General features: G+C 44.0%; 2 protein-coding genes across 4 annotated transcripts; one reads left to right on the forward strand and one right to left on the reverse strand.

The window, feature by feature from the left end:
* Positions 1-67: 67 nt before the first annotated feature.
* On the reverse strand, positions 68-5,557 carry LOC114854329 (thimet oligopeptidase). Of its 2 annotated transcripts, none has more exons than XM_029148608.3 (14): positions 5,435-5,557; positions 4,461-4,667; positions 3,740-3,888; positions 3,510-3,617; positions 3,084-3,186; positions 2,847-3,004; positions 2,619-2,754; positions 2,134-2,276; positions 1,519-1,742; positions 1,237-1,438; positions 964-1,150; positions 749-877; positions 532-668; positions 68-355 (listed from the first exon to the last, which is right to left on the reverse strand). In XM_029148608.3, the coding sequence occupies exons 3-14, from the start codon at positions 3,875-3,877 to the stop codon at positions 194-196; spliced, it is 1,827 nt and encodes a 608-aa protein (XP_029004441.1). In that variant the 5' UTR covers positions 3,878-3,888; positions 4,461-4,667; positions 5,435-5,557; the 3' UTR covers positions 68-193. The 2 variants fall into 2 exon arrangements, with proteins under 2 accessions (XP_029004441.1, XP_029004440.1); XM_029148607.2 differs by lacking the exon at positions 5,435-5,557 and adding an exon at positions 5,204-5,323.
* sgta (small glutamine rich tetratricopeptide repeat co-chaperone alpha) lies at positions 5,431-10,538 on the forward strand. 2 transcript variants are annotated; one of them, XM_029148609.3, is made up of 12 exons: positions 5,431-5,552; positions 6,328-6,474; positions 6,802-6,905; positions 7,134-7,224; positions 7,346-7,445; positions 7,803-7,907; positions 8,460-8,595; positions 8,662-8,724; positions 8,841-8,878; positions 8,951-9,076; positions 9,492-9,614; positions 10,077-10,538. In XM_029148609.3, the coding sequence occupies exons 2-11, from the start codon at positions 6,375-6,377 to the stop codon at positions 9,601-9,603; spliced, it is 975 nt and encodes a 324-aa protein (XP_029004442.1). In that variant the 5' UTR covers positions 5,431-5,552; positions 6,328-6,374; the 3' UTR covers positions 9,604-9,614; positions 10,077-10,538. The 2 variants fall into 2 exon arrangements, with proteins under 2 accessions (XP_029004442.1, XP_029004445.1); XM_029148612.3 differs by lacking the exon at positions 5,431-5,552 and adding an exon at positions 5,663-5,796.
* Positions 10,539-13,090: the final 2,552 nt, after the last annotated feature.

Below are 13,090 nucleotides of genomic sequence, written 5' to 3' on the forward strand. Positions count from 1 at the left end.
TTAATGCTTAAAGAACAGGCGTTCATTCTTCTGTGGTTTGGATTTAAGAGATTTAAGACGCAGAACATCAACTGTAATCTTTTATTTCTGGGTCATTTTTCCCACGTTAAGTAACAGTGTACTGTGTTTTCTAGAAAACCTGCTCAGTCCGTCGTTCTGTCGTAGCTGGGTTGGAGCAGACGGCACGGATTGGTCAGCAGGGACACGGCGTGCCAGTACCCAGCTCCACCGTTAGTCCTTTGCTCAGGAGGAACGCTTCTTGTTTGGGCTCCCGCCCGAGGAACTTCCTCAGCATGTCAGACGCGTCCACAGAGCCACCAGGTCGTAGGATGCATTTCCTGTAGTCCAGACCCACCTGAGGAGTCAATCAGCAAACACACACTGTCAACAACTAATCAAAGTTCACTAGGCTTGTATTGAGGCTCCATCTAAAGTGATCACCTTGAATTTTTTGGTTCTTTTAATAATTTAGGTTGAGAACACACAGTACCACTTCCATTTGTTCGATTCTGCTGAGCTCCTAAATCTGACCTTTGGGTTCATGATTCCCTCTTGTTTGAAACGAGCGTAGAACATGTCCATGGAGAACACCTCGCTCCACAGATAACCGTAGTACTGAGCATCGTAGCCACCGGCCAAGTGTCCAAAGGTTGCTGGCATGTTGGTTCCTGCATGACGCAACAACACAAACTGTTACTTGTTGCTCCAAATGTGTTACGTAGTGGTGCAGTGTTTAAGAGTGCGAGACCTGGTGAAGCCTGGATTCCCAGGACTTCCTGACAGAGGCGTCCATACTCCTCTGCAGCATCGAGTCCAGTCTTGGTGTGAAGAGCCTGATCCAGTTTAGCCAGAACAATCTGCCTCAGGTTGAATAGACCTACAGATTCACAACAGGCAAGTTAGACCAAATGTGTCCTGACTGATGATCATGGGCACCTGGTCCGGCTCCCGTGTCATACGTACCAGTGTTGGCGAGGCGGGACTTGATGAGCTTGTCGAGCAGTTCGTCTGGGATGGGGTTTCCTGTCTTGTAATGTTTGGACATCCTCTGCAGTGGCTCCTTTTCCCAAACCCAGTTTTCCAACATTTGAGATGGCGCCTCTACAAAGTCACGCTCCACGTGAGTCCCACTGAACATGGCATAGTCTGCCTGCAAACGCACATTCACAAACTCGTCTCCAACAAACCACTGCCTTACCATTTACAAAGCTTCTGGGTGTTCGTCAGAGCACTGACCTGAGCACAGAGCTGGTGCATGACGTGGCCAAACTCATGGAAGTATGTCTCCACCTCGTCATGCTGCAGCAGCGACGGGGCATCGGCTGTGGGCTTGCTGAAGTTGGCCACCATGGCTGCCACCGACATCTGCCGCGTTCCGTCGGGGAGCAGACATCCGGGCTGCAGGCCGAAGCAGGCAGCGTGACCGTACTTCCCCTCCCTGCACAGAACACGTACAGTAGAAGTAGAGCGAACAGCAGACACAAGCAACTCACCGCCCGTTACCTGGCCTGCCCTTACCTGGGGTAGAGGTCCAGGTAGAACTGGCCGATCGTCTGCCCGCTGCTTTGGTCCTTCACATTGTACAGGGTGACATCAGGATGCCAGACAGAGGCTCCGTCCACCAACTCGAAAGACAGGCCGAGGAGCTCTTGGTAGATGTCCAACAGACCACGGGTCACCACCTCCATGGTAAAATACTCCTTCAGGAGGTTCTGATCCACTGCATACTGAGTCTCCTCCACCTGTGAGAAGAGGAGCAACAAGGAACACAGGAAATTCTGGATTACCACTGGTAAACCCAGAACATTAAAGTCATGTTAATGTGCACAACAATAAAAGCTGCATCAGATGTGTGTCTCACTGGTTTCCATTTAAATATTGTTGCAGCTATAAAGGTCAGGTCAGATCTTAAACCTAAACCTGTTAATTGCCTTGAGATAACTCTGGTGAATTAGCGCTATATAAAAGAAAAGGCTTCAGGATCCGCTGAGATCAACTTACAGTACCAATGGCTGAAAATTCTCTCCAGTTTAACAGGGTTCAGGGAATGTTGAAGTTGGCAAGTTGTGTTCTATATGATACAAGCTGCTGGAATGGGCCGTAGGCCTGGTAGCGGTGGCGTGAGCGCTGTACCTGGGTCATAAAGTAGCGGGTGTCCCAGGCGTGCAGCTGTCCGCTGAAATGCAGACTCCTCTTCTTACACTCTTCTTCCTTCAGTTTGAGAAGCACCGCTTGCTCTTCTTCCCCCAGAGGGCTTAGCTTATTAGCCAACTCCTCTAAACAACAGAGAAAAGCTTCCCCTGAACACATCTCTACACATGTAACAGAAGACGAACGACTTGGAACAAATAAAACACCAACTGTTTTCAAACCCTCCAACAAAGCAGACGATTCAATGACCTGTATCCATCTAAATATGTATATAATGCCTCTAGACAATGAGAAGCATTAGGCCAACATTGGTGAGAGATATTTTTCCAGGTGACAGCATGGTGTCAGTGTCACATGGTAGAATACAGATAAAACCAGAGATCTGAGCTATGAAATGTACTGAAACAAGCCCCTGATTTCTGCTTGGCACCGTGCTCCGAGAACCATCACTTCGCTCCAGGACTCACCCAGGAAGGTGGACACCTTCTTCCCAGACTTGGCCATGTTCATCTCCAAGACGAAGTCAGCGTGCGTGCTGAAGCCCAGCAGTGAGCTCTTCTTAGCCCGAAGCTCAATCAGCTCCTTCAAGATGCCCGAATTCTCCTGAGACACAGGACAAAATGACCGATTGATTGTTCCCAATCTGGTGAGTACACCGTGATCAGCGATACACGGGAAGCTTGCCTTTGCCTTACCACTTTGCAGCGGGAGTTGAACGCCTCCTCCAGCTTCCTACGGGTTTCTGGCATGTAGCATTTCTTCATGGTGGGGAAGTAATGAGGATACTTCAGAGTGACCTTCAGCTTCTCTCCATCTTTCTCCAAGGAGCCCAGGAAGTCCTCAGGGAGGCCACCTGAAGTGCCAAGGTTTCAGTATTGAACACAGAAGAAGCCGGAAGGCTCCACAGAGAAGAACAAACACGGAGGACTCACCCAGCTCGTCTCTGCTGAAGGACAGACTGGTGGTATCTTCGTTCAGATTCTTGTTGAAGTCAATGCAAAGGTTGCTCATTTTCTTCTTAATAGCTTTGACCTCCTGTTAAGTCAAAATGCAAAAGCTGAAATATTTTGATGGACCAATATCTGCCCTCTAAATGTTTATGGTTTGTTTCTGGGCCAGAACACTGGTCAGTGAAAATGCACACAGAGAAGATTTACAGAAACCAGTTGACAGTTGAAGCCAATGAGATGATGCTTGTGTAAACAATTAACATTTCAAAAAAGGACACGGGTTAGGAATAGTGACTGCAGTGGATACGTTTGATTCATGTAGGTTACAGTTAATTTATTGATGTTGTTTTGGAAATCATCGCTGTCGAGGAACAGGTTTTAATCCTAAAGGTGAAAGGCAGTAGTCACCTCTTGAACTTCTTTGGGCAGGTGGAGGCCGTTCCTCTTCCCCAGTTTGATCAGTCTTTCCATGTAACGCTTTGACTCTGCAGTCAGACTGTCTGTTCCAACCTTCTTCTGCAGACAGAAACAAAAACCGAGTGAGAAAGTGGGAGCTAAAGGTAAATTCCTGGCTCAGGAGGTAGAAATGCATTAAGAAAAGCGCGTGAGCCTTCAGCAGTCCTCTGCCTTCCGCTCACCTCCAGGGCCACAATCCTCTGGTACACGTCCTCTCTCATGCTCATCTCCACATCGAACTCGGACAGACGTTTGTCGGCATCTGTGCTCGCCGCACGGACCTCCTTACAGGAAGACACATGCTGCGGGAAGTCCAACATGTTCCTCTGGACTGAGTCACACAAGAGACAAGCTCCTCAGCATTAACTACTGTAAACAGTCTTAACTTGCATAAACCACTTTGTTATTCTGTCATTTGAATTTATAGTCTAATTTTTCAAGAAGTACTTCATGTTGATTTGCGACAGAATCGTTTTGTTTCATGTATCATCAGCAACTGTTCATCATCAAGCCGCCTGATGGTGGTTGTGTACTGGATTTGGTCAAACAAAGGCTCTGTCTCTATTGTAGCAGCAGCAGCTGGTTCAGCTCGATTCTCTACAAATTGCTGATGAGTCTCCACTGTCACATATTGATTCTGCTGATCCAGCGCTTTACTGCAGCGCTCACAATGGACTCACAACCCGACCGTGCAGCCAGGTTCATGATGTTTTAATCCTTTTGCATTCTCCTTCTTCCATTAACTGTACAAACTGCAGAGGTGTCTGGAGAATAAACAGAGTCTGAAGCAAAAAGTGGTACAAACCGGACTCATTTCACTCTTAGACTAAAAATTAAAAACTGACTCTAAACGGTGGATTTATTTTTTTGTTCAGCTCTGTCGCTGAACAGTATCACACTGACCGGTGTAGTCGACTTCCACGTCAGCAAGGGCCTTCAGCGTGTTCTCAAATGTGACATTGTCCAGGTCCAGAACTCCAACCTGGTCGTACACCTCCTTGGTGCTGACGATGAGCTCGTCACACAGCTGCTGGATCTGCTCAGGGTTCAGGTCCCAGCGCAACCGGTTGTTTGAGCTAACTGGTACTGGGCTGCTAAACACCACCTCACCTGGGACACAAAGACAACAGGAACCGGCTTACAGCACAGGATTCAGGATTCTCTGTATCGAAGTTTAATGCTTCTCTCTGAAATTCTGTGGTTTGCAGACAAAAATAAATATCTGCACCTATAGTCGTTCATAAGGTTACACAGACACAGACACACGACTATTAAACAAGTTAAAGCAACCAAGAAACAATATTTTAGTTTCTAGCGGTCCAGAGTTTGGTCGCAGTAACTTGTTTCTTAGTTATTCTGAATAGATGTGTTCTTTCCTGACTTGACGAGGACACGCTGGCGGATCTGTGTCACAGACTGACATAACAGTTTGGGTTCACACGACAGAACCAAAATGCAGCATCCGCTTTGTTTTAGCGAATCTCCTGAAATCGGGGCTACATTAGTTTCTGCCCACACTGTTAGCCTGCAAGCTAACATTAGCAGTAACCCCCAGTTAAAGCGAATTAACTGGGAATGAATGAGATAGAATCAGGAGAAGACTTCCCTGAACCTGTGCTGATCTAAAACAGCTCAGTGCCGCTCACCTGTCGGGCCCATAGCTGATACCGTGAACGCAGGTTCGTTGGTTCGGTGTGGTCACAGAACGCTGCGGCGCCCACGATTAAAGCCGTTACAACACTTCCGGCTACCATTTCAAATTAAATGTCCAACTAGTCATTATTCCTTTCATTACTCGGCGTATTAAATACATATAAATAATAAAAAAACAACTATTACAAATGACGTATATTCTCAATGATTTTACACAAACCAACCTGCAAGCAGAAATCTTTAAACTTGTCGCTCAACAGCGGCGTTTTCCTATGACGACATAACTTCGCGACCACCAAGTGATTAGTTTAGTGACGGCTACTTGACGGACCGAGGCTAGTGGTAAGTCTCCGTTACCAGAATATTTCACTCCTGGAACGCGGATACAGCTGATAGGGAAGTACGCCGACGTGATAATATGTTCAGTTTAACGCGTATCACAGCGCCGCTGTGGTCAACGAAGTGTGGGCAGGTGGCTAGCTAGCTAGCCGTTAGCATCGTGGAGAACACGTCACGCCAAGTTCCTTTCTAAACTTCGGCAAGACGACATTCTCCCCCGTCTGGGCGAAACCAAGCTCCTGTTTATGTAACGTTACGACGCTTAATGGGCTGTCGATTATAGCCGTTTAAATCTTCATATTATACACAGTCTGGGACATGGATATTGACAAACTAGAGCTAATTATAGCATGTTCTCCCATTGTTGTAACGGGGCAGGTCGCCACTGTAATGTTGTATAGGCTGTGATGATGGGTTCCTTCCAGAAGAGTCAACTGCCATCGCTGATTTTAACATTGATTACTTATTAATTACTCTTAATCTACCAGACCTTCCATTAAGAAGGAAGGTTGTCGTGCTTCCGTTTAGTGACTGTGAACAGACCGAGGTCATGCTAACTATTACTAACACTTACTGTTTGTTAAAGCTTGTTGTGTTATGATTGTTAGACAGTGGCCGCTAGCTAGAATTCTACGACTTGAATTCACTGCAAGCTAATGCTGAGGGTGCTGGTAAACTGGTGGCTGATGGGATAACTTATTTTGTCAGCTGAATGACGATCATGGCACAATCACGAGGTGAGGTACTAACGAAATGTTGTCATTTGTATTATCTGCAGGAAATCTTTCCCTCAGTGTACTCAGAGAGGTCTGAGCCTCCCTCATCATGACGGACAACAAGCGTCTGGCTTTCTCCATCATCCAGTTCCTCCACGATCAGCTTCAGTCAGGGAATCTGTCCTCTGGTGCCCAGGAGAGTCTGGAAGGTGATTCATGAATCAGCAACAGAGCTCCCCGTGACACATGATTCCTTTTTAATGTAGTAGTGTGGTATTACTAGTAGGTTGATTATTTATTGTGCCCTTCAGATCTGCATCTCAAGATGCAGTGGACTTCTCCTATAGCAGTATATATAGCTACTTTTAAAGGACCCGTAGTGCTACTGAATATGATGCTGATAACTATTAATTTATTAATAATATAATAATAATAATTTATTAATTTCTTATTGGTTTTGGTCTTAGAGTTTAACGTGTTAGTTTCTCTTGGTTTGTGTTCACTGACACACTGACTAACATGATTGTGTTTGTCAGTTGCTGTTCAGTGCTTGGAGACAGCATTTGAAGTGTCGACCGATGACCAGAGCCTTGCTGTTCCCGTGACATTACCGGAGATCTTCACCTCAGCTACAGCCAAGGTAGACTCTGATTAAAACCCTGGGCTGCAGCCTCCACATACAGTACAAACACCTGTAGCATGATTCAGCTGTTTAACAAGAGCAGAAAAATATTAACAATATTCACAGAATTAATGCAAAGTCTAACTTGATCATGTTTATCATGTTTCAGTCTCCTACACCTACAGCAAAGTGAAGCCACATAATCAACAGCTCACAGCACGTTTGTGTCTTTTATTTGTGTGGCAGTACCCAGTTCAGTCGCAGGTCAACAACAACTCCACCCCACAGTCTCTCAGCGAGCAACAGAAAGCTGAGGCTGAGCTACTCAAATCTGATGGTAAGATTACAGACATCAGTAACTTTAGATAGAGTCTACACAAGATTGCTGTTGTTGCCTTTTTGTTGTTTCTTGTTGTTGTTGGATTTATATAAGTTAATGTGCATCATGTGCTTTGCAGGTAACGATCAAATGAAGGTGGAGAATTTTGCTGCTGCTGTTGAGTTTTATTCAAAAGCCATCGCCATCAACCCTCAGAACGCTGTCTACTACTGCAACAGGTCTGTTTGGAATCAGGTCTCCTCCAGCAGCATGAAGTTCTTTAGATGTTTATACTTTGTACTCATCCAGTTACATTCAGATACATACATGGATGAGTCTTTTTAGACCTTTGACAAAGACCCGTTTACAGTGGTATATTTATCTAGGTAACTGATTACCTGTATTTTCTATAAAATGTCAAACCAATATTTACAAATGTTCCTACTCATGATGTCTGCAAAGCTAAAAGTTATCTAGTTGAAAGAAAAGCAGGAATTCTGGGCCACTGGAGGAACTGAAACCTTCAATTTACATTTTAGCTTTAAAAGTATTGTGATTTCTATTTGAGGTAAGGGTGATGTATTTTGTGTGTGCAGAGCGGCAGCGTACAGTAAACTGGGGAACTATGCCGGAGCGGTGCAGGACTGTGAACAGGCCATCGGTATCGACCCTAGCTACAGCAAAGCCTACGGCAGGATGGGGTATGAGCACAGCTTCCTCTAAAGTCACAGTCAGACTGTACATTAGTGGGGAATGTTGAGAATGTCTCAAAGTGAGTAAATGTCAGAGGAAAATGACATCATCACTGGCTGAGCTGCAATTCCAAACCAAGAACTGGCCCCTGAAATCCTCCACTCAGTAAACATGTTTGCATGTCGCGACACCACTGTAGGACCTGATGCAGCTGTGTGTACAGACGTAGCAGGACCACACCTGTCAGATATTCCGGGTAACAGCCCCTTTGAGGAAATGTCAGTGTGAATGAAGGAAACTCTGGACTTTAACTTGAGTTTACTGTGATGTGAACAGTCTACAAACAAATACCACTTATGAGTTGAAGCTTTGGATATAGAAACAGCACGAGCCTCCTGACGGTGCAGATTTTCTGACATTTTACTGATGTTTGTGGACCAGAATCTTTCAGCTTCCACTGAAAGATGTGCATCACAAGATCAAAGTGCTGCTTTGCTGAAGAGGAACCTTTTGTTAATGCAGACCTGTCCTGATGTGTTCTCATTGTCTTGTTGTCTCAGTTTGGCCCTGGCCAGCCTCAACAAACATACAGAAGCAGTAAATTACTATAAAAAAGCTCTAGAGCTGGATCCTGACAACGACACCTACAAAACCAACCTGAAGATTGCAGAGGAGAAGATGGAAACCTCCAGTCCAGTAAGAATCGATGACAACGAGACAGGGTCTCTGGTAACTCTGGTGCTAATCTCTCTGTTCTCTCAGACTGCAGGGATGGGAGGAGTAGACCTAGCAGGTTTGCTCAGTAACCCCGGCTTCATGAACATGGTGAGAACACACAAGATTGTGGATCTGTGGGATGTTTTTCATACACAGTTCAGTTGCATCGAACAAGATCTGGACGATCACATCCAGTGCTAATGTGTTGTCTTCTGTGTCTGCAGGCATCATCACTGATGAACAACCCTCAGGTTCAGCAGCTGTAAGTTGGGTTTTCCTTCTCTTTCAGTCCCCGTTTGCTTAGACTATATCCATTGTCCTTCTGCTCCCCCAGGATGTCTGGTATGATGTCGGGAGCGTACGGTGGGATGCCAGGAGGTGCAGCACCCCCTGGAGCAGGAGCCCCCACAGGCGCCGGGCCAGCTGCGCCAGCAGGAGATTTATCTGGACTGATCCAGGCGTAGGTTCTGACACACGGGTTCTGAACTTTTTTCTAGATTCCAGCTGCTGGTTCAATTATCACTGCATAATAATTTTAACCTTTAATGACCTGGTGATCAGAACGAGGCATGATGATCTGTTGGGTCTCCAATCAATCATAACAATAAAATAGTTGACTAGGAAGGAATGAATTTAAAGAAAATTTGAAGTTAAAGGTATTTAATAAACCGAAGGAAGAGGAATCACAGCAGCTCATCTGGAAAAAGCACTAGTCATTAGACTTTACTTTACTTTGAAGATGATCCACTTCACACAACTAAAGAGCTGAGATGATATTAGCTTTGCAGCTGTTTTGTGTGAGTTCTTGCTTTAATATTTAAGTTGCTGCAGGCAGTGGTGGTCGGTGACAGGTGCCACTGTGGTTTGTGTTGCAGAGGTCAACAGTTTGCTCAGCAGATGCAGCAGCAGAATCCTGAACTCATTGAACAGCTGAGGAGTCAAATGCGCAACCGCGCGCCCAGCGCTGGAAACGAGGAGCAGCCATGACAGCACACATGGTAAATACTGGGATCAGGAAGTCCATGGCTTCATATTTCTGTTATTTAATTACCAAGTAATCACCTACTAATCAGAATTTGCTTGGGCTGAGGGTGAAAGTCTCAACACTTGAAATGAGGCCTTTCTATAGAGCGTAACCTCGTACTGATGTGGTCCAGGTGCTTCCAGTCCTTTTAAACACAGGGATGACGATGATGGATGGTTTAGTGAACAGATGGTTGTTGCATCACTTTGTCATTAAATATATAGTCAGTCCTGATTTGTCCTTTTGCTCTTTTAATATTTAAGCAGCAAGTACATGAATATCAGCTGCTTTAAATTTCGAATGTGTTTTGCATTAAGCAGTGTGATGTCTGTAAATCTGCTTTGTGGTGGTTGCTAGACTCACCAGGTTCTGGTTGAATGTTGGAGCCACTACTTTTCACCTTTCTTAATCTTCCTTCACTGTTGATCTGTTTCAGGTGCGAGACGTTCAGACCATCTGTCCTTTATTTCTCTTTTGGATCATTATCACTCGAAGGACTAAAAGGAACTTTTGTTTTTCCATCAATGAGTAATTCCTGCATGAGGGTGAGCAAGTTCACCGAGGAGCCACAGACCAAAAATGGCACCACTCCTGTTTGGAGATTAGAAGGAAGATTTGATGTTAACACTTTGATATTGGTCATTGAGGAATAATAATTAACTGCTCTGACAGCAACAAGGTGTCCACGACAGTGGAGCCAGTGGAGCCGATCAACTCAGTTTTTTCTTCTAAAACCTAAACAGTGTAACTTTAAATACAAGAAACTTGTTTCAGATGAATGTGTGTGAATGAATATCAGGGTTGAATTAGTGTAAATGATCTGATCCTGTGCAGCAGGTTAATGTTTGATTTGAAGAGATGTTTGAGAATTAAAAGAGCATCTCCACGTTTTACCCCAGCCTGTCTCACGTCTTCACTTTTCACTTCACACAAACCTGCTATTATTCCAGCAGTGACGCCATCATGTGACAGGAAGTAAACCAAGTCATTTAGGTTCATTACCTGTAACTTGTTTTGTTGAAGCAATGATTTCAAGAGTTTTCGAAATTCTTTCGACTGACATTTATTTAAATCCAATTGTGTAACGCTTATTCCTCAGTCTGTGTTTGAGTGTACTCCACTTTGCAGTCAGGTTGACTGACCTCAACTATTGTGATTGCTGGTGGAGAGTGCGCCTCTGAAACAACCAGGATCAAGGTGGACGGTCGTCTGCCACGACTGGTGGTGACGATTTCTCTTTTTTTTATTTTTTCCCCCCAATATGCTACAGTTGGCTGAGGATTAATAAAATCTTTTTATGCAATAATAAATTCTATAAGAACATCAATATATTAAAGGAGACTTCTCATACTTTTAATTCTAAAGAATATTGGACTTTAATGTCTCAGTAAGGTCTCTGTAAATTTTCATCCCATAAAACCTTTTAGATCGTCCACTGCCCCTGTCAATAGGTGGTTTTCACTCCCCATCAGCAAACGCTGTGTTTTCTGGGCGCTGCTCACCACACCTCTGTGTGGAAGCGCACACCTTTTTTGCTGCTGTTTTTTTTTTTAAATTGGCTCCATGGATACGAGCCACCGCACGGTTACGATACAATAGGTGGCAGTAGTGCGACATTGAGAATGCAATCCTCCACAGAAGAAGACCCGCTACAGGACTGCAGACAACAGCCAGCTGGTTCGTAGCGTAGTAGAAGCACACTCTACGATCCCGAATCTGACCCTGAAGCTGAAGAGGAGGCTGTTGAAGTCACCACATTTCGGCTGATGCAAGATGTGTCTCATTGATAGTGATGGGTAGATGAGGCGTCATGAAGCGTTTGAACAAAACTGTATTGATACTGTGTCACTGAATACTGACACCTGCTGGACCTTAAAAATCCCTACAGGCAACTCATCTGACACTGATTTGATGACTTAATATATACAATAATATAATTTAAGCCATTGTATGTTATATAGTAATATTTCACATCATTTACATTTAAAATTTATATTTTTAGATCCAGTCGATAAAGTGGACATGAATCATAACGTAAACATCAAAGTCAACAAGTTGTGAATGAAGATGCCCTTTTTTTTGTTTGTTTTTTAAACAAATTTGGTCTCTCTGCCCACTGCAATGAGGAGATCTTGCCAAAGGTTTTCTAGAAACAACACACTGCCATTTTAGTACACCATTTCCAAACAACAAGAAACAAATGCTGAATAACATGCGGAACCAGAGTGATTTAAATCTGGGCTCTAGAAGTGTTGCTGGGGTCAACACACTGAGGTGGTTTGGTTTAAATAGGAAAGTTCTGTCGAATAAATACGAAATTTAACCTGCATAAAACAATATGATTAGTAAAGAGTCACTTTGGAATTTAATCTGAATTCAGAAAGATCAAGTGAAAACCTTTTAAAATAAATTAATTATTTTATTAATACACTTTCACTTTATTATTAAATTAAATAAAAAAGACACCTTAATTCCAATATGAGATGAATTATAGATGAATTTGACGATGAACGGCAAACGCTCATGGATTCCTTTCGGCAGATGCAGCCCGACACATGCGCTTCCTTATAAACACAGTCTGGCGCGTCAGACAGTGACTGATACAGGAACTGTATCGGTCACGTGCTTTCCCAACGCGATACGTGCACCGACACATTATTTTACGCTATGAGCTCGACGCATGCGCCGACGCATCGGTGTTGACAGGTGTCGTGCCAAAAAGTGACTGTCTGCCAGAAATTAACGGGAGCGCGCGCCGCCTCGTTAAGGCGTTTAGCTCGGTTTGTGTAGGACTACAGCTGCTTATTTCGGTTTCAAACGGCCATAACTTGTAAATATGAACCGCTACACGTTTTCTAGTGGACGCAGTGACGCCACGTCTTTTAAATTTTGTGTAAACGACGGAAATAATCATCGTAGTTCTCTTTACAGCGATCGTCGATCGTGACTGTTTAACTCTATGACATGACGCTAGGACTCAGATCTACGACCCAATGTTGCTGCAACATGTTTGTTCTTCACATTTTGTGTCTGATTAAAACTGCACGAGTGACCACCGAGTTGTTTCACCACTTTTAACTTCCTGTATGGGACCAGTTAAACCAGTAAGATGCTTTCATGTTGCCAAAACGTGATTATTAGAGCCAAAGCTTTTGGTCAGAAGCTTAATTATGTCTTATTTTAAATACACTGAGCTCTGCTTTGTTATATTTACAGATGTAATACACCAAGACCAGTAGAACCAGTAGCATGCTGGTTTTATGTTGCCACAAAGTGATTAAAGCCAATATCTGTTTACTGAAAGCTTCTTTCTCCCTTATTTTTGATAAAGATAAAAATGAGACAGAAAAAGGCTTCTTGTCAAAAGATATTGGCATGAATCACTTTTTTGCAATGTGAAGACAGCATCTTACTGGTTTAACTGGCCTCAGACAGGTGTGGAAAGTGATA

Source organism: Betta splendens, chromosome 4, assembly GCF_900634795.4.
Source record: "Betta splendens chromosome 4, fBetSpl5.4, whole genome shotgun sequence".
Lineage (NCBI taxonomy): Eukaryota > Metazoa > Chordata > Actinopteri > Anabantiformes > Osphronemidae > Betta > Betta splendens.

What these genes read in the sequence shown, in the direction of transcription:
- LOC114854329 (XM_029148607.2), bottom strand. An exon ending in CGTGGAAGTCGACTACACCG is followed by an intron (nt 3,889 to 4,460) that starts GTCAGTGTGATA and finishes TGTGTGACTCAG; the next exon opens with TCCAGAGGAACATGTTGGAC. An exon ending in GTCCCGCCTCGCCAACACTG is followed by an intron (nt 878 to 963) that starts GTACGTATGACA and finishes GTGAATCTGTAG; the next exon opens with GTCTATTCAACCTGAGGCAG.
- sgta (XM_029148609.3), top strand. Translation starts at nt 6,375, where the DNA reads ATGACGGACAACAAGCGTCTGGCTTTCTCCATCATCCAGTTCCTCCAC. An exon ending in TGAGCTACTCAAATCTGATG is followed by an intron (nt 7,225 to 7,345) that starts GTAAGATTACAG and finishes TGTGCTTTGCAG; the next exon opens with GTAACGATCAAATGAAGGTG. An exon ending in AGATGGAAACCTCCAGTCCA is followed by an intron (nt 8,596 to 8,661) that starts GTAAGAATCGAT and finishes CTGTTCTCTCAG; the next exon opens with ACTGCAGGGATGGGAGGAGT.